Genomic DNA, 20323 nt, shown 5'->3' on the forward strand with positions numbered 1-20323 from the left:
GAGTAGGTGAGCTGTGACATCACCTATTGTGAATGCTGGATCCTGTGTTATCTACTGTATATAGAGGTGTTATCAGTCATTGTACAGGAGGAGGAGGTGAGCTGTGACATCACCTACTGAATGGTGGATCCTATGTTATCTACTGTATATAGAGGGGTTATCAGTCATTGTACAGGAGGAGTAGGTGAGCTGTGACATCACCTATTGTGAATGGTGGATCATGTGTTATCTACTGTATATAGAGGTGTTATCAGTCATTGTACAGGAGGAGGAGGTGAGCTGTGACATCACCTATTGTGAATGGTGGATCCTGTGTTATCTACTGTATATAGAGGTGTTATCGGTCATTGTACAGGAGGAGAAGGTGAGCTGTGACATCACCTATTGTGAATGCTGGATCCTGTGTTATCTACTGTATATAGAGGTGTTATCAGTCATTATACAGGAGGAGGAGGTGAGCTGTGACATCACCTGTTGTGAATGCTGGATCCTGTGTTATCTACTGTATATAGAGGTGTTATCGGTCATTGTACAGGAGTAGGGTTGAGCGACTTTTCCTTTTTTGAGGTCGAGTCGGGTTTCATGAAACCCGACTTTCTCAAAAGTCGAGTTGAGTGAAATCGGCCGATTTTCTTGAAAAGTCGGGGTCGGGGATCGGCCGAAACACTAAACCCAATGCAAGTTAATGGAAAATCTATATATTTTTATATTTACTTCAGCTTGATATATGTGAAAAGCCGGTAATTCAATTGCCGGCTTTTCATTTCTCCTGCCTAAACCCGACATGATATGAGACATGGTTTACATACAGTAAACCATCTCATATCCCCCTTTTTTTTTTGCATATTCCACACTACTAATGTTAGTAGTGTGTATGTGCAAAATTTCGGCGCTGTAGCTATTAAATTTAAGGGTTAAATCGCGGAAAAAATTGGTGTGGGCTCCCGCGCAATTTTCTCAGCCAGAGTGGTAAAGCCAGTGACTGAGGGCAGATATTAATAGCCTAGAGAGGGTCCATGGTTATTGGCCCCCCCTGGCTACAAACATCTGCCCCCAGAAAAGGCACATCTGGAAGATGCGCCTATTCTGGCACTTGGCCACTCTCTTCCCACTCCCGTGTAGCGGTGGGATATGGGGTAATGAAGGGTTAATGTCACCTTGCTATTGTAAGGTGACATTAAGCCAGATTAATAATGGAGAGGTGTCAATTATGACACCTATCCATTATTAATCCAATTGTATGAAATGGTTAAAAAAACACACACACAATATTGCAAACTATTTTAATGAAATAAAGACACAGGTTGTTGTAATATTTTATTACACTGGTAATCCACCTGAAGACCCTCGTTCTGTAACAAAGAAAAAATAATAAACCAACAATATACATACCCTCCGTAGATCTGTAATGTCCCACGATGTAAATCCATCTGAAAGGGTTAAAATATTTTACAGGCAGGAGCTCTGCTATAATGCAGCTGTGCTCCTGCCTGTAAACCCCGGGGAATGAAGGTAATGTAGGTCAATGACCTGTATTTACCTTCATTCGCGGTGAGGCGCCCTCTGCTGGATGTCCTCATGAACTGGAGCCTTGGAAAAGTTCCCACGCTGGAGTTCATATGAGGACATCCAGCAGGGGGCGCATCATCGCGAATGAAGGTAAATACAGGTCATTAACCTACATTACCTTCATTCCCCGGGGTTTACAGGCACGAGCACAGCTGCATTATAGCAGAGCTCCTGCCTGTAAAATATTTTAACCCTTTCAGATGGATTTACATCGTGGGACATTACAGATCTACGGAGGGTATGTATATTGTTGGTTTATTATTTTTCCTTTGTTACAGAACGATGGTCTTCAGGTGGATTACCAGTATAATAAAATATTACAACAACAACAACAACCTGTGTCTTTATTTCATTAAAATACTTTGCAATATTGTGTGTGTGTTTTTTAACCATTTCATACAATTGGATTAATAATGGATAGGTGTCATAATTGACACCTCTCCATTATTAATCTAGCTTAATGTCACCTTACAATAGCAAGGTGACATTAACCCTTCATTACCCCATATCCCACCGCTACACGGGAGTGGGAAGAGAGTGGCCAAGTGCCAGAATAGGCGCATCTTACAGATGTGCCTTTTCTGGGGTGGTTGGGGGCAGATGTTTTTAGCCAGGAGGAGCCAATAACCATGGACCCTCTCCAGGCTATTAATATCTGCCCTCAGTCACTGGCTTGTCCACTCTGGCGGAGAAAATTGCGCGGGAGCCCACGCCAATTTTTTCCGCGAATTAACCCTTAAATTTAATAGCTACAGCGCCGAAATTTTGCACATACACACTACTAACATTAGTAGTGTGGAATATGCAAAAAAAAGGGGGATATGAGATGGTTTACTGTATGTAAACCATGTCTCATATCATGTCGGGTTTAGGCAGGAGAAATGAAAAGCCGGCAATTGAATTACCGGCTTTTCACATATATCGCGCTGAAGTAAATATATATATATATATATATATATATATATATATATATATATATATATATATGTGTGTCTCAATGACATATATATATATATATATATATATATAAAAAACAAAACCCGACTTTGGAGAGAAGATCGCCGACGGCCGACCCGATCCCACAGTGAGATCGGGTCGGGTTTCACGAAACCCGACTTTCCCAAAAGTCGGCGACTTTTGAAATTGGCCGATCTGTTTCGCTCAACCCTATACAGGAGGAGTAGGTGAGCTGTGACATCACCTATTGTGAATGGTGGATCCTGTGTTATCTACTGTATACAGAGGTGTTATCAGTCATTGTACAGGAGGAGGAGGTGAGCTGCGACATCACCTATTGTGAATGGTGTATCCTGTGTTATCTACTGTATACAGAGGTGTTATCAGTCATTGTACAGGAGGAGGAGGTGAGCTGTGACATCACCTATTGTGAATGGTAGTTCCTGGCACTGACTGAGGCATTTCAGTGTAGCCCTGTCTGCAATGATAATAAAATTGCTAAAAAAAAGTCATCAGTATTGAACAGGAAGTGTAAGTTTTATATTAGGCCTAATGTACAAAGTGTTTTTTATATACATACGGTAAGTGATATACACAATTGTAAATAAGAAAAAAATATCTAAAAAAAAACCCTTCATATAAAAATCTAATTTAAACAGTAGGTAATTTTCTGATTAAACTCTCCCTTTGCAGAGTGTGATGAGGACGGCAGCGAGCGCACAGATAGTTTCCTTGCATAAAGACCTCAGATCACACCAGAAATACTTTTCTGCGCAAACAACTGACTGATTCAATTACTTCGGCCGTCGCTGCCGTTTCAATGTCTCTGCAATAAAACCATTTACTGTTAATTAAAGTCTAATTGAGCTGTCTACTTTCTTTAGTACACAGAGATCTGTGGCAGTAAACTTGTTGGCGGAAATACAAAAAAAAAGTCTGTTTCCTATGTAATGGAGCAGAGCGGTGGATTTGGTCCCTTCTCCATAATCCTCCGGTCATTAGACGCCGGGGCGGCGGAGCGAGCGAGCGCTCTAACCTGTTTTTGCATTCTCTGCCCGACGCCGGGTCACCGCTGCAAACATACGTTATCCGACAAATCCCTAGAGGGGGCACAAGAAAACAATAATTAAACATCAAGGTCTAGGAGAAAAGGCGATTACAGGTAAATGTCACGGCGTGTAACAAACTGGGGTTTAATTGTAAAGCTTTCCCCTTTGTAAAGCTCCAGACTTTAATAAAGATAATTAAAAAAGACGCGAGACTGGTAGGAAATGTCAAGCAGATAACATTTGCATTTCTGACGATTCAATTACAAATGATTACATTGCTTTGTACAACAATTATGATCTGACTTTTATTCTGATGAGCGTTTTGTCAGGTTTGACGACTCTAAGCGGCGCCGTTAATAGTAATTAAAAAAAAGATCAAATGTGGAAAATGTAAAAAAAATTAAAAAAATGCAAAAGATGGAATCAATGAAAACAAAAAACAAAAATTATTATTAATGTCTGTAGGGACCATACCAAAGCCTCATAAGATCAATAACGATCCCCTAGTCCTTTGATGACAATCACTTCTTAAAGGGGTTTTCCAGTGGGAAAAGATACTTCTTAAAAAAAACAACGAAAACATACTAACTCCCGGGATCGGTGTTATGCTGCACCACCATTGCTCCGACTGTCCCCACCAACGGGCTGCAAGAGACGACGTTCCGACCATCATTTATGGGACCCTTCTAGCACTCAGGGGTCTCAGCGATCAGTCAGATTTGTTATTGTACACATCACCGAGCCAATGGGCAAAAAAAAAAAAAAAAAAAACAGGTGAAAAAGGACAATCCCTTAACACAGTGGGAAGAGCTACTTATTTCCTAAATTAGCCCTCTACTCCAGTATTGCCACTCAGATAGAATGGAAGAAATTGTGACCACCAGTCATCGCCCCTTTACCCCCCAGTGTATAGCCTCCAGCCCCTCGCACCCCCCCCCCCCCCGGTGTATAGCCTCCGGCCCCCTTACCCCCCCCCCCCCGGTGTATAGCCTCCGGCCCCTTTGGCCCCCCGGTGTATAGCCTCCCGCCCCTCGCGCCCCTCAGCCCGGTGTATAGCCTCCACCCTCCTTGCCCCCCCCCCGGGTGTATAGCCTCCAGCCCCTTTACCCCTCCCGGGTGTATAGCCTCCAGCCCCTTTAACCCCCCCCCCCCGTTGTATAGCCTCCACCCCCTTTACCCCCCCGGTGTATAGCCTCTGGCCCCTTGCGCCCCCCCCGGTGTATAGCCTCCGATCCCTCGCCCCCCGATGTATAGCCTGCAGTTCCTTGCCCCCCCCCGGTGTATAGCCTCCGGCCCCCTGCCATTAATAACATGTGACAGAGCGGCCGGTGGTGCGGAGCTCACTGATTCCAGCGCGGTCCTGGAATAGGAGCCACCGGGGTAACACGTCAGTTCGTGACATTTCTTCATCACCTGTGAGTGATTTCAGAAGTGGAAGAAACTGCAGCAACTCAGCCAGGATGTGGAGACCCCGTAACATTACAGAGCAGGGTCACCAACTACTAAGGAGCAGAGGAAAGAAAAGCCACCAACTCTCTGCTGACCCCATAACTACAGAGTCCAGACCTATTCTGACATTAACATCAGCACAAACACTGCGCCTCTGCCAGGAGCTTCATGGCCGAGCAGCTGCATGCAGCCGTACATCACCAAGCACAATGCCGAGCGTCAGATAGAGTGGTGTAAAGCCGACACCACTGGACTCTGGAGGAAACGTGTTCTGTGCAGTGACAGATCAAACTTCTCTATGAGGCGTCTGATGGAGGAGTCTGTGTTTGGCGATTCCAGCAGAACGTTACCCCCTGACTGCATTGTGCCCCCTGTACAGTTTAGTGGTGGAGGAGGATAATGCTATGGGTTGTTATCAGGAGTCGGCCTTGGCCTCTTAGTTCCAGTGAAGGGAAATCTTAATGCTTCAGCTCAAGACATTGAGGACAATTGTAGCTTCCATTTTTGTGGGAACAGTTTGGGGAAAACCCTTCTCTGTTCCCCATGATTGTGCCCAGTGTACGAGGTCCAAACAGACATAATTGGGGGAGTTTGGTGGAAGAACATGACCGGCCGCACAGAGCCCGGACCTCGGCCCCATCCAACACTATTAAAGTACATTGTGAGCCCGGCTCCCCCCAACATCAGGGTCTGACCTCACAAATGCTCTTCTGGATGAGGAGGCAAAAACTCCCACAGACCCCTCCAAAATCATATAGAAAATTTCCCCAGAGGAGTGGGAGCCATTCTATCTGCAAAAGGGACCGATTCTGTATTAATGTCTATGGATGTAGAATAGGGAAGTGAGAAAAGCTCCTAATATGGAGGGGGCACATACTTTTGTCCAAATAATGTAGCAGCCAATCTGAAAAAGCTGAGCTGCAGTGTAAAGCATGGAGCAGAAAGAGCAGAAGCCCGACCTTAGGTAACAATTACCAATGCAGCCAGGCTGGTTATAGTTGTGCATTATTGGAGCTTAAAAGCAGTATACCTTATAGTGACCGATAACACAGGTCAACAAAAAAAATTTTTTTTTCTGGTGTCCAAAATATTTTAATGAATTTGGGGTATTTTTGGGGTGCTGATTCTGAATATGTCATCAGTTTTGCCAGATTGGCTCAAGTTTTTGAGATTTTTGGTATCTTATTTATAGCACTTGTTGGTAAATGCGACGCATCATCTCATTAATTTCTTTGGATTAGTACTTGAACTGAGCAGTTCTCAATATAGTTTTGTGTTAATTAGTGTTCTAAAAGTTTGTTCATAGCTTGATTTTTGCACTAACTTTATGTTGTTGTCTGTTTTCCAGTGAAAAGCATGAACTCATCAAGAAGAAGTTGTCTTAACGATCCAGACTCATTCTGTTACATTTGTGGTGAATACACACTGCCAAAACATAGAAGAAACATAACAGACTTCGTAAAAAAAGTGTATTTTGCCTATTTTGGGGTTATGCTTGGGGACCAAGACAAGTTTTGGGCACCACACATAGTGTGCAAAGCATGTATCGAATTATTACGAAAATGGAGCAAAGGACAAAGAAAAAGCTTCAAATTTGGTGTTCCAATGGTGTGGAGAGAGCCAAAAAATCATCATGATGACTGTTATTTCTGTGCAGTGCAAGTGCAAGGATTCAATAAGCATAAGAAACGAAAATGGGAGTAACATGGAATCTGCAAGAAGGCCTGTCCCTCATTGTGAAGATGTGCCTGTACCTGTGTTTACCATAAATAACAGTCATCATGATGATTTTTTGGCTCTCTCCACACCATTGGAACACCAAATTTGAAGCTTTTTCTTTGTCCTTTGCTCCATTTTCGTAATAATTCGATACATGCTTTGCACACTATGTGTGGTGCCCAAAACTTGTCTTGGTCCCCAAGCATAACCCCAAAATAGGCAAAATACACTTTTTTTACGAAGTCTGTTATGTTTCTTCTATGTTTTGGCAGTGTGTATTCACCACAAATGTAACAGAATGAGTCTGGATCGTTAAGACAACTTCTTCTTGATGAGTTCATGCTTTTCACTGGAAAACAGACAACAACATAAAGTTAGTGCAAAAATCAAGCTATGAACAAACTTTTAGAACACTAATTAACACAAAACTATATTGAGAACTGCTCAGTTCAAGTACTAATCCAAAGAAATTAATGAGATGATGCGTCGCATTTACCAACAAGTGCTATAAATAAGATACCAAAAATCTCAAAAACTTGAGCCAATCTGGCAAAACTGATGACATATTCAGAATCAGCACCCCAAAAATACCCTAAATTCGATGAAATATCTTTGGCACCAAAAATGCTGTTGACCAGTGAATTAACCGATAGCAAAAGCTCCATGTGGCCGCGCAGTCCGCCGGCGTACGGCATCGCATCTATTTGGTTCTTCCCAGCAACTACACATCCGCTGAATGGCCGCTGGGCAACACTTCAGTGGCTGGTGACAAATTGCCGCCTTTGTGCCTATCTGCTTTATCATGGAAATATTAAAGACAAATAAAGTGATATTAATATTAATACACGGGAGGAAGTATTCCATCAGCCCGCCGTCTGCAGTGTCAGAGCCTTCGCGGGAAAACTTGCCGTCTAATCCAGTAATAGGCAGGCGAGTCATAAATCTTGCATTTACTGATAATGACACATATATAACAGCACTTAGGTGAAGTGCCATTTTATTCAGTCAGGATTGTATTTATGAGCACTCGGAGCGATGGGACGCAGGCCAAAAAATCTTTTCAAGGACTTTCCGCTTAGGACAAATTATGTCTGGAGCTGATCTTACAATGACGAGTAATTCGCCCAAGAAGGAAGAGCAAAAAAAAAAATAAAAGTGTCGGCGGCGACCTCTTCTCCGGCAGTTTAGAGCGGACGACGTAGCTTTAGCGGGACAGACTTTTTTTTTTTTGTTGCATCATTTATGCATCCTGTTCCCTATAGAGAACGCTCGTCTTGCTTTTTTCTTGGGGTAAAATCCCAAAGTATAATTGTGCCGCCATTAATAATATGGCAATTAATTAATGCGCAATTTCGTCTCGGCCCCCTGTAATCCTTTCACAATTGCCTCAAATATGTAATTTATGGGATCTCATCCTCTTCTATCTTTTTCGGTTACTCACTAGGACCCAATCCTTCTTTTCGGATGGGACGTACGTCAGTGACGTGAATGAGCCGCACACGGTCACGCGGGGTGCAAGGAACATCATTGACTTCATAAGAAGTAGTATTACTCATCCACGTGCTCCTCTGTTCTCCGACAGTCTCAGTTTGTCCTCGACTGTAGTCAGCACTTGACAACTGCAGTCAATCAATGCGCCCCCTGATTGGCTGCAGCGGTCAAGCGCTGTCCATCTCAGAAGAGAAAGAGAAAGGGAACAAGGTCAAGCAGAAAGAGGGGCAGCAGGGAATCTAAAGGCAAGTATATGCCCGTTTTTTAAGCCATAATGTGGCCATACGTAAAAGTTAAAGGTGTGAAAAACCCCTTTAAGGAGTGACTCTTCAGCCTTGGTTCCATTGGAATTACATTTGCAGTTTTTGGTGCAATAGTTTGCATCGCCCTTGTTCCCAGTTAAAAGATAAAAACATAATATATTATATATTTATTTTTTATTTATTTTTTTGTTCACGTATTTGTTTTTCCACAAATCTCTGACCTATCAGGATATAAGATCATTTTCATCCACAGTGTAAATGCAAAAAAAAAAGAGAAAAAAAAAATTGAAGTGCAAAAATTGCTGGGTTATTTTGTCACAGCACCTCCTACAAAAAATGCAATAAAGTTGTCAACCGTAATATCTACACCATTAAAAACTACATCTTGTCACTCAATAAACAAGACCCCACTAAAAGGAGAAAAAGAAAAATGGGTCTCAGAATATGATGACGCGCACCATATTTCTTTCTTAACTATCTGAAGTTTTTTTTGTTTGTTTTTTTAACTAGTAAAAATAAAAAAACAATTTTTATTGCACAGAATAATGTTGGAATTCATTTTTTTTTCCCACCATTTCACAGCATAAGGAATTATTTTTCCCATAGAAAATATGGTAAAATGAATGACGACAAGTCGTCAGCAGAGGAAAAAAATACAAAAAAAACCCCCACAATCTCTCATACTTCTATCTCAATGGACAAATAAAAAAATTAAAAAATCAAGGCTCTTGACAGAAGGAAAGGAAAAAAAATGAAAGCGCAAAAACAAAAAATGACATGTTGGGAAGGGGTTAAAAGCAAAAAAAAGTAAGAAATGCACTTACTGGTGGTGTGACTGGTGGAAGAGGCAGAGATCAGCGTTCTGCTCACACAGGGTCGTTCTGAGGCTTGTCACACAGAGGACACCGCAGACTCTGTTGCTGAAGCCGTTTCCATGGAGGGGACACGGCACCTCGCTGCAGATAGAAGTGAAAAAACTGCTGGGCAAACTTTGGTATTACTCCCCTGCACTGAGCCTGCATACAACTATGATGCGTGCACTTTACCAAGACTGGCCATTTAAAGGGATGTGCTTATCCTATAAACTTATGGCATAATGACAGAATATGCTATAAAGGGATGATGGAGCAGGCTCTCAGCGCTGGAGGGTTTGTTATTCACTATTCATGAGCTAGGGGATAAAATCCTAATTGCTGGGACCCTTGAAGAGCCCCGTCTGAAAAGAGGAAAGGTCGGGCATGTACATGTCCGCTGCACTCATTCTCTATGGGTCTTCCGGAAAAAAATCAAATCCAAAGCTCAGCCTTCTGGTCTATTTGTTAGCTCAGTTTTCATTGTCCTGCTCTAAGTATTCAGTTTTTCGCCATTTTGGTCCAGAGATATGGGCTTTTTTTTATTACTTTGGGCTAAATGTCATGCAAGGGGGCGTGGTTCACATGGTAATTATGCAGAGAAGTCTTAAGACACGCCCCTGAGGTACCTTGCGAGCCCTTTGGTAAAGACCATTCAAAGTTGCAGTAAATAAAAAGGCCAATATCTCTGGAACCGTATGGCAGATTAAAAACAAAAAAACAATACTCGGTTCAGCAGCAGGAATAATATGAGAATAAAAACTGGCCCCTTTTGATCAGGTGACATGTCTAGTGATGAGCAAATCCACTCGTTACTCGAGATTTCTCGAGCACGCTCGGGTGACCTCCGAGCATTTTTTAGTGCTCGGAGATTTCGTTTTCAGCGCCGCAGCTGAATGATTTACAGCTACTAGCCAGTCTGATTACATGTGGGGATTCCCTAGCAACCAGGCAACCCCCACATGTACTTATGTTGGCTAACAGATGTAAATCATTCAGCTGCGGCGCTGAAAACTAAATCTCCGAGCACTAAAAAATGCTCGGAGGTCACCCGAGCGTGCTCGAGAAATCTCGAGTAACAAGTATATTCGCTCATCACTAGACATGTCCTATTTAAGAAAATGGGTCTGCGAGCGGCGCATTTAGTACCTATCACATGATGGGTGCATTGCAGTAGTTTCCACTTTACACGTCCGCGGCTCTATGGTGACATGTTGCACCCACCATACTTTATGTGCAATCTATAACAATGCCATTTAGTAAGGCCTCATTCACAAGTCAGCTTTTTTTTAATGTTTTGTTTTTTTTGCATACGATCATGTGTGCCCTTTTTTTTTCTGTATATGAGAAAAACATAAGTTTCTAAGCTTCTTCTACCCTTGAGCAAAAAAATGGATAATACTCCATTGAGACATGAATGGCATCCGGCATCCGTGTACTGTCCCGTTTTTTCAAGGACCATAGATTTGAATGGGCGAGTTGATCCATGACTCTTTTTTATGGCTACTTTATGCAGACTCTCGATCTGCAGAAAAAACAAAAAACACGGAGATGTGAAAAGCCTCAAACTAGAATGGGTACAATGTACGAAAAACATGGACAGTATGTGACTTGCTGGCATCTGACTGAGGCCTAAAGGGGAGTCCAAATGAAAACTGCCACATGTATAGGAGAAATTTGGTTGTGGCCACAGCATGCAGCATTTTTATTTTTTTCCTGCATCTCTCTGTATTTTATTTTAGAAGCCGACTACACTGTTCTGTGAGCAAAAAAAAAAAAGAAAGAAAAAATTCACGAAAAAATATTGTGCGATTTTGTAATGCATTTTTACGGTGTAGAGCCCTGGTCCACATATTCATATTAAGATGCAAGACCAGAGCTAGCACATAGTGAATCCGGCAAGTGCCGGGGCCTGTGGCGCCCACTCATCCCAGGTTTCCACTTACGACATTTGATTTCCAAGTGTGTGCGGTGCGCAAGGAGAGGGCGCGCTGCGTGTAGGGAGCAGGGGTGCTGCGCATAAGGAGCACAAATGGGTAGGGAGCTACACGAAGGGTGCTGTGTATAGGGAGCGGGAGAGCTGCGTGTAGGGAATGGGGGGCGCTACTCTTAGGGAGAAGGCTGCTGTATATAGGGAGCTGCGTCTAGGGAGCAGGAGCTCAAAAGCAGTGTTATATCGTAGGCGTTCGGGCCTAACTGTTAAACAAACAACAAAATAACGCTATATATTTATCCCGGTCGGTGAACGCCAAAAGAGAAGGAAACTTGAATGACAGAATCGCAGTTTTATGGTCACTTTGTCTCCCTCACCCTCCAAGAAAAAAAAGAATAAAATTTATCAGAAAATGTTGTTATCAACTCCAAAATACTAATGATAAAATCTACAGTTCGCACCGTAAAAAACATGCCCTAATACAACTCTACCGGCTGAAAAGTTACAAAAAAAAAAAAATTATACCTCCTGGAAGACGAGGGAAAAAAAAAAATGGACACGAAAGCGGACCCTAGGACTCCGAAAGGCCCCATAACCCTGGGTGTACGCCAGCTTGTGCCTAACATATCAGCAGCTCCCAATGTCATTTACTGACATGAACCAGAAAACCGCCTGTAACCTCCGGAGCCGCGCTCAGTGCGACTACGATGTCTCACGCCATCTTTTAATGATCACCAAAAGTTTAATCATAATAAGGCTACGTTCACATTTGCGTTCGGCGCTGCAGCGTCGCCGCATGCGTCATGCACCCCTATATTTAACATGGGGGCGCATGGACATGCGTTGCATTTGGGTTTTGTGACGCATGTGTCGCTGTCGTGCATGCGTCAGGGCGCAGAGAACGCAGCCCAAAACCATGGAAAAGTGGACGCATGTGTCAAAAAACGCTGCGTTGTGCATGCGTTCACTTTTGCGTTGTGCGTTGCGTCGCCGACGCTGCGGCGCACAACTCAAATGTGAACGTAGCCTTACTGAGTTTGTGGGGAAATAAGACCGGATATAGGATCAATATTTTATGCACAAAGCAGTAGTATGCGTTGTGGAACTACAAGTCCCAGGATGCCATGACAGATAATATAATGACATAGACACAACTTCAGCCATTAATTACAGATTCATTAATTAAATGAAAGGTTCAAAATAATGATAAAAGCTGCTGCTTTACCCCGTGGACCCGCAGCGATTCGTTCACTTCAGCCGTTGAGGCCCGAATCCCCGTCCTGTGTTTGTGGGCGGAGCCGCCACCCGGGGCTCGTCCCTCGGATGTTACATCACTCGCGTCCCCGGCTTCAAGTTGTCACAGGCCTCCCACACAACACACGAGACACGAGCGGCAGTGTGTTTGTGCCTGCCGGAGGAGGAAGACTATGTAGTAACGGCCAGGGATGAAGGAGCGGCCAGCCGGCCATCATAGAGGAGACGGTGGGAGGATACAAACGTGCATAATACTGGCAATTCGTTATTTAGTTTTGCTATTACATGACATTGCAGTAGGTAATTGTCTCTGAGCGTTTTATCTGTGCTGGAGAAAATTAGGTGATGACCAATCTGGAAGACATTACTACAACCCAGCTTTCCCAGGCACATGATAGATATATAGAGAGATATTTCACTGGCAGCTTTTTAACTCATAAGTGCAATTTAAATGATTTTTTTTTTAACTTTTTGATAATGTTTCATTTTTCTATGTATACAATATGTAAAAATCTTGCAGATTTCACACAAGTCACTAAACCTAACACAAGACTCATACCTGTTCTGTACAGTAAAGCCACATGGACTAAGATGGTAAAGCCGGGTGCCCACGATCCAGCGCAGCCGTATTGAACGCAGGTGAATCCTCCGTGTTCACTGAACCGTAAAATTCTCCACGTCCAATACATTCTATTGATGTATGTTCTCTTATGGAGACTAGCATTTCCGCTAGAGAAATTGACATGCTGTGGTCTGGAAAGATACGCTGCATGTCGGTGCCTGTGGACGCATAGTGGACGTGGGATTTCTTGAAATCCCATCCACTATGCAGTAACAGCTGACCGCTGTGGGTTAGGCGCTGCATAAGTACACAGCATCAAACCCACAACAGTTCCTGATGGTGGGCACATACACTAATAGACTGTCTCAGACTCACTGACATTTATTGTACAGGAGGAGGAGGTGAGCTGTGACATCACCTATTGTAAATGTAGAATCTGTTATCTACTGTATATAGAGATATTATCTGTCATTTTATAGGAGGAGGATGTGAGCTGTGACATCACCTATTGTGAATGGTGGATCGTGTGTTATTTACTGTATATAGAGATATTATCAGTCATTGTACAGGAGGAGGAGGTGAGCTGTGACATCACCTATTGTGAATGGTGGATCCTGTGTTATCTAATGTATATAGAGGAGTTATCAGTCATTGTACAGGAGGAGGAGGTGAGCTGTGACATTACCTAAGCTCGATATCTCAGCACTGGCACTTCAGATTACGAGTATTGTTGTACTATGCTACCATACAATTAGATTCATCAGTAACATCGTCCTGCCAGGTTCCCTTTAAGGATTTACCACGCACACAGCCAAGCGTCCAGTGTACATGTTACTTTGTGAATCTCTTTGCTGTTGCTGAAAAGGCCATCCGTTTGCTTGAAATGAAGGCCCAGCTTCAGAGTACATGAAACATTGTTCTTTACTCTGCATCCAGACGCTATAGGATAAATCACAGTCACAGAGCGGAGGAGAAGCCAATCCGCAGAAGGTCTCAGCCACAGATATTGGTTAACACCTGACATTTCAGAAGCTACACTGTAGTTGATCTTTAAGTCCTGTCATTTAAGATGTCCTTTATAAGAACTTTTAGCCGCCGGTAGCCGCGCTAAGGTCAGGCTGCCAAGATTTACAAATTAAATATCGACGAAGCCCACTTGAGATGCAGAAGTATTTGTAGATCTTAGATTCTGTCACTGGAGAATAAATATACTTTGGTCTTCACGCATTCCTTTTGTTTTGGAAGAGAATGGGAGACCTGATTAGGAAAAAAACAAGGTCACTGAGGAAAAAAAAAAAGCTTATACTCAAGGTTTTATGTGCTGACTGTACAGAATATATATCCGAAAATCAAGTCTGGATGTTGTATATAATTCACGGCAAAATCAAGGGCACAAGAGAGGCTGAAAAACTATAGGCATCTCCTAAAAAATCTCCATGGGGGTTGTCACTAGAAATACGCTAATTGATTCAATGCAAATTTAAATTTTTGCAGAATTTTTGGGGAAATTCTAATTTCAAGAATTAACGATTCATGAAATTGGGTTAGGAGGAGGTTAAGGGAAGATAGGCCTGAGAAGGTTTCGCCTATGAAATAATGGTCTATATGTTCATAATGGTAGACACTATATAATGCTAACATATATACTGTTACAAGACATGTTAAGAGAAGAGCGTGAGCTGTCTAATTGGCAAAGAGGGGGGAGAAGTGGGTAAGGGGGGGTTATTGTTGGGGAAAATTTGAAAATACATGTATTAATGTCAAATGTTTTATTGAATTTTTTTACTTAATAAAAAACTATTTGAGTAAAAAAAAAAAAAAAGAAGAATTAGCGATTCAGTTTGTACAATAGCTGTGGCCAATTTATACATTTTATACATTGGAGAGGGCACTCATGACCTCGGACACGGCTGTGGTGGGCTTCCCCATAATGCCTTGCAGCTATCACTGGAGAGCCAATCAGGAGACACTATCAAAGCCTGTATAAAAGCAGAGGCAGGGAATGCAGTAACCGTTTTAGGGCAAAACTGGACATTACAGCTTAGCCTTAGAGAAAGCCATAAAAAAAAATGAACCAACTGTGTGTGTGACTGCCCTACCACAGCCTGAAGTGTGGCGCCCACTCATCATGACGCCTGCTATAAACAGAAGTCTGTAGTCTGCGGGCGGACAATGGGCTCAGTATCCGGAGGATTTCATTTCCATTACGTCCCTCCTTGTTAGTGTTTACATAACACTCCTGAATTATGATTATGAAATTGTCATTTGAGCAACTATTTTCCATCATCACTCTAGCATTTAAGAGGTTTTTTTTTTCCCTTTCATTTCCAAACACTAAATGTGCTATCCCTTAAGGATTTTTTTTTTTTCCCGTTGCGTACGGACTGTAAGATATTTTAAAGTTTCACCTACAGAATAGGTGATAATGGCAGAGATGAAAAACGCATTGGTCTATTGCTGGAGCATTTATGGAAGGAATGCAGCCATCAAAGAGACACTTAGAGGAGAGAGATTGTCCCTGGACACTGATGAAAGTGATATCATTGCTTCGTTTATTCCAGTCATTTCCGTGCGGCTGAAAAAATGTTATACATCTGGAGGAAAATGGAAAAAGTCACTTCTGTCCTTCAGAAGGACACACATCACGTACCTAAGTGTGTACGTGAGAGCTCGATAACTGGAGATTACGGTCATGATTCTGCATTGGACTTGGGACCACATGGGCGCCGGAGGAAATGATTCGGACAACCCTCCCTCCAGCTTTACAGAACATGTGCGTGACCATTGATATCCATGGGTTTACATGTCATTTAGTGGCCAAAAATGCTGATTTTATAACTTAAGCTACTTACTTGGGTCAGGTGATTGCCTAATATTTTGCTCTTAACAGCCATAAGCCAAAATGTTAAGATCGCGGTAAAATCCCCCAGCCCCGATATATAAATGAATAAATTTTGAGTTGAAAATCATTTTACCTTTTGGCTTAAATTTTTGCCCCATTTATGATCTATAGACTCTGTGTTGCACTATGTATCGCCAGATGCAGAATGAGTATGAGTTGACCTTGAATCTGTCAGTCAGCCCGCTATGGCCGGCCTCACACTGGGCGTAAGACAATACGCCACGTATTATACGTCCGTACTACGGCCGTAATACGGAGAAATGTTCCCAAAATATTGATCCGTAGTCAGGGTGTGTCAGCGTATTTTGCGCATGGCATCCTCCGTATGTAATCCGTATGGCATCCGTACTGCGAGATTTTCGCGCAGGCTTGCAAAACCGACATCTAATGGATTTATGTGCTCAAATGTTCGGGAAAACATATATACAGTATATATATATATATATCATTGAGACACATATATATATATTCTGTATTTAGATTTCATTCAGCGCGATATGTGTTAAAAGCCGGTAATTCAATTGCCGGCTTCTCATTTCTCCTGCACAAACCCGACATGATATGAGACATGGTTTACATACAGTAAACCATCTCATATCCCCTTTTTTTTTGCATATTCCACACTACTAATGTTAGTAGTGTGTATGTGCAAAATTTCAGCGCTGTAGCTGCTGAAATAAAGGGTTAAATGGCGGAAAAAATTGGCGTGGCCTCCCGCGCAATTTTCTCCGCCAGAATGGTAAAGCCAGTGACCGAGGGCAGATATTAATAGCCAGGAGAGGGTCCATGGTTATTGGCCCCCCCCGTGGCTAAAAACATCTGCCCCCAGCCACCCCAGAAAAGGCACATCTGGAAGATGCGCCTATTCTGGCACTTGGCCACTCTCTTCCCACTCCCTGTAGCGGTGGGATATGGGGTAATGAAGGGTTAATGCCACCTTGCTATTGTAAGGTGACATTAAGCCAGATTAATAATGGAGAGGCGTCAATTATGTCACCTATCCATTATTAATCCAATAGTACGAAAGGGTTAAAAAACACACACACACATGATTTAAAAGTATTTTAATGAAATAAACACAGCGGTTGTTGTAATAATTTATTGTTCTCTCAATCCATCAGGAACACCCTCGCTTGGAAAAATAATAAACGCACAAGATACATACCTTCTGGTGAACCGTCTCGTCCCACGAAGTAATCCATCTGAAGGGGTTAACTAATATTACAGGCAGGAGCCCTGCTAAATGCAGCTGTGCTCCGTGCTTGTAATTCCCCAGCGAATGAATGAAATGTAGGTCATTGACCTACATTTCCTTCAGTCGCGGTGATGCGCCCCCTGGTGGATGTCCTCATATGACCTGGAGCGTGGGAAAAAGTTCCCAGGCTGCAGTTCATGAGAACATCCACCAGAGGGCGCCTCACCGCGACTGAAGGAAATGTAGGTCAATGACCTACATTTCATTCATTCGCTGGGGAATTACAAGCACGGAGCACAGCTGCATTTAGCAGGGCTCCTGCCTGTAATATTAGTTAACCCCTTCAGATGGATTACTTCGTGGGACGAGACGGTTCACCAGAAGGTATGTATCTTGTGCGTTTATTATTTTTCCAAGCGAGGGTGTTCCTGATGGATTGAGAGAACAATAAATTATTACAACAACCGCTGTGTTTATTTCATTAAAATACTTTTAAATCATGTGTGTGTGTTTTTTAACCCTTTCGTACTATTGGATTAATAATGGATAGGTGACATAATTGACGCCTCTCCATTATTAATCTGGCTTAATGTCACCTTACAATAGCAAGGTGGCATTAACCCTTCATTACCCCATATCCCACCGCTACAGGGAGTGGGAAGAGAGTGGCCAAGTGCCAGAATAGGCGCATCTTCCAGATGTGCCTTTTCTGGGGTGGCTGGGGGCAGATGTTTTTAGCCACGGGGGGGGGCCAATAACCATGGACCCTCTCCTGGCTATTAATATCTGCCCTCGGTCACTGGCTTTACCATTCTGGCGGAGAAAATTGTGCGGGAGCCCACGCCAATTTTTTCCGCCATTTAACCCTTTATTTCAGCAGCTACAGCGCTGAAATTTTGCACATACACACTACTAACATTAGTAGTGTGGAATATGCAAAAAAAAAAGGGATATGAGATGGTTTACTGTATGTAAACCATGTCTCATATCCTGTCGGGTTTGGGAAGGAGAAATGAAAAGCCGGCAATTGAATTACCGACTTTTCACTAACACCGCTGCGTATTTCTCGCAAGTCACACTGCTGGTCAGTGTGGAATCCGTATTTTTCTCGCCCCCATAGACTTTCATTGGCGATTTTTTTTTGCGCAATACGGTGACAAACGCAGCATGCTGCGATTTTGTACGGCCGTAGAAAGCCGTATAATACTGAACCGTAATATACGGCTAATAGGAGCAGCCCCATTGAGAATAATTGTGCCGTTTATTTTGCGAGTTTTACGGACGTAGTTTATGCGCTCATACGTCCGTAAAACTCGCTAGTGTGAGGCCGGCCTATGATGGACTTTTATCCATCGTAGGCCAGGGACAGACTTGCGAGGTCAATGCGAGAAACTCGCATCAAGTCCCGGGACTGCCACCGGCACTCGGGACCGGAGTGTGCGGCTGCATGTATTTCTATGCAGCTGAACTCTCGGTTTCTGAGTTCTGGCGGTAGTGTCGGGACTTGATGCGAGTTTCTCGCATTGAACCCGCAATTGTGACCGCAGCCTTATTCTGATTTATGACCACAGACCACATTAAAATTGAATGTCCAGGGAAACAAAGATCCATTTCAAAATCAAAGCTATGCAACGTTTTTAATGAAATCCAATTGAAAAAATGTCTCCATAGGTGGACAACCCTATAATACCACTTTTTTTGAAACACTAAATTTTTCCTAGCATATCCATGTATCATTTCTTCGTTGCTTAGCAGATAGATGTACTAAATAGATCTGCTTTCTTCTACAAGGTGTAAGCTGTCAACCAAAATAAGGGCACCCAAATCCCTCCTTTGCACTGCAGCTTGTTGCCAAGAGACATTTATCGTAATACAGGTGCATCTCACAAAATCATCTACACCAGCAGATGACATGGCTCCCGAAACCATCACTGATTGTGGATACTTCATACTAGACCTTGGAAATCAAGGTCCCAGAGTCTGGAGGAAGAGTGGAGAGGCCACAATCCAAGCTGCTGGAGGTCTAGTTTGAAGTCTCTACAATCAGTGATGGTTTGGGGAGCCATGTCATCTGCTGGTGTAGGTCCACTGTGCTTTATCAAGACCAAAGTCAGCGCAGCCGTCTACCAGGAAATGTTAGAGCACTTCATGCTTCCCTCTGCTGACAAGCTTTTTGGAATTGGAAATGTCATTCTCTAGCAGGACTTGGCTCCTGTCCACACTGCCAAAAGTACCAATACCTGGTTTACAAACAACAGTATCACTGCTTGATTGGCAGCAAACTCGCCTGACCTTAACCCCAGAGAGAATCTATGGGGTATTGTCAAGAGGAAGATGAGAGACACCAGACCCAACAATGCAGACGAGCTGAAGGCTGCTATCAAAGCAACCTGGGCTTCCATAACCCCTCAGCAGCGCCACAGGCTGATCGCCTCCATGCCACGCCGCATTGATGCAGTAATTGATGCAAAAGGAGCCCCGACCAAGTATTGAGTGCATTTACTGAACCTACGTTTCAGTGGGCCAACGTATCGGATTTTAAAATCATTTTTTCCAGGTCATCCACCTGACAGCACCATGGAGGTTGTCTTCTTATCCAAGGGTGGGACAGGAAACCACGAGTATAAAAGGACCCTCCCCTTACCAATCGTCCGTGTTTTTCCTGTCCCACTTTGGATAGGAACTACGAGACTCCGGCAGGCTCCGTTTGGGGAGTGTGGATAGGGGGGTTTAGGCCCTTATTACCCTTCCCACTCCAAGACCCCGTGCGCTGAAACCCGACACAGGGTCCCTCAGCTTACCCAGTGCAGCGCTGCTCCTGGGATCGCCGGTCGTTTCCTCCCGGGGGGGCTCTCAACCGTGCAAGCCGCCCAAGCCTTCTCTGGTCCGCCCCTGTGAACGGGCAGGCGGCCCTGCAGCTCACCACAGCGCCGGAACGCCGCACGCTGTAGCCCGGCGTAACCTCTTCCGGGTCGCGGTCAGCAGTGGGCGGGGTCGGCGTCTCCGTCTCTCTCATGATGAAGATGGAGTTATTTCCGGGGCATGCCGGCGAGCGCGAACGCTCCAACGCCAGGAGAACAAGGATATAAGGTAATAGGGGGTAGGGACGCCTCTATCCTGGGCATTGTC

General features: G+C 43.5%; 1 protein-coding gene and 1 long non-coding RNA gene across 2 annotated transcripts in view; one reads left to right on the top strand and one right to left on the bottom strand.

The window, feature by feature from the left end:
- The window catches only part of SPATA6 (spermatogenesis associated 6), a 61295-nt gene extending 48549 nt beyond the window's left edge, over positions 1 to 12746 (bottom strand). The window contains exons 1-3 of the mRNA XM_077277380.1: positions 12507 to 12746; positions 9322 to 9453; positions 3563 to 3626 (exon numbers count right to left, since the gene is read on the bottom strand). Of these exons, the coding sequence (XP_077133495.1) occupies positions 3563 to 3574 (12 nt within the window). The 5' untranslated portion in view covers positions 3575 to 3626; positions 9322 to 9453; positions 12507 to 12746. The remainder of the gene's footprint in view (positions 1 to 3562; positions 3627 to 9321; positions 9454 to 12506) is intronic.
- LOC143788041 (uncharacterized) overlaps positions 12699 to 20323 on the top strand; it is a 120705-nt gene continuing 113080 nt past the window's right edge. The window contains exon 1 of the long non-coding RNA XR_013218540.1: positions 12699 to 12835. This is a non-coding gene — a long non-coding RNA (uncharacterized LOC143788041). The remainder of the gene's footprint in view (positions 12836 to 20323) is intronic.

Source organism: Ranitomeya variabilis, chromosome 8 (assembly GCF_051348905.1).
Source record: "Ranitomeya variabilis isolate aRanVar5 chromosome 8, aRanVar5.hap1, whole genome shotgun sequence".
NCBI lineage: Eukaryota > Metazoa > Chordata > Amphibia > Anura > Dendrobatidae > Ranitomeya > Ranitomeya variabilis.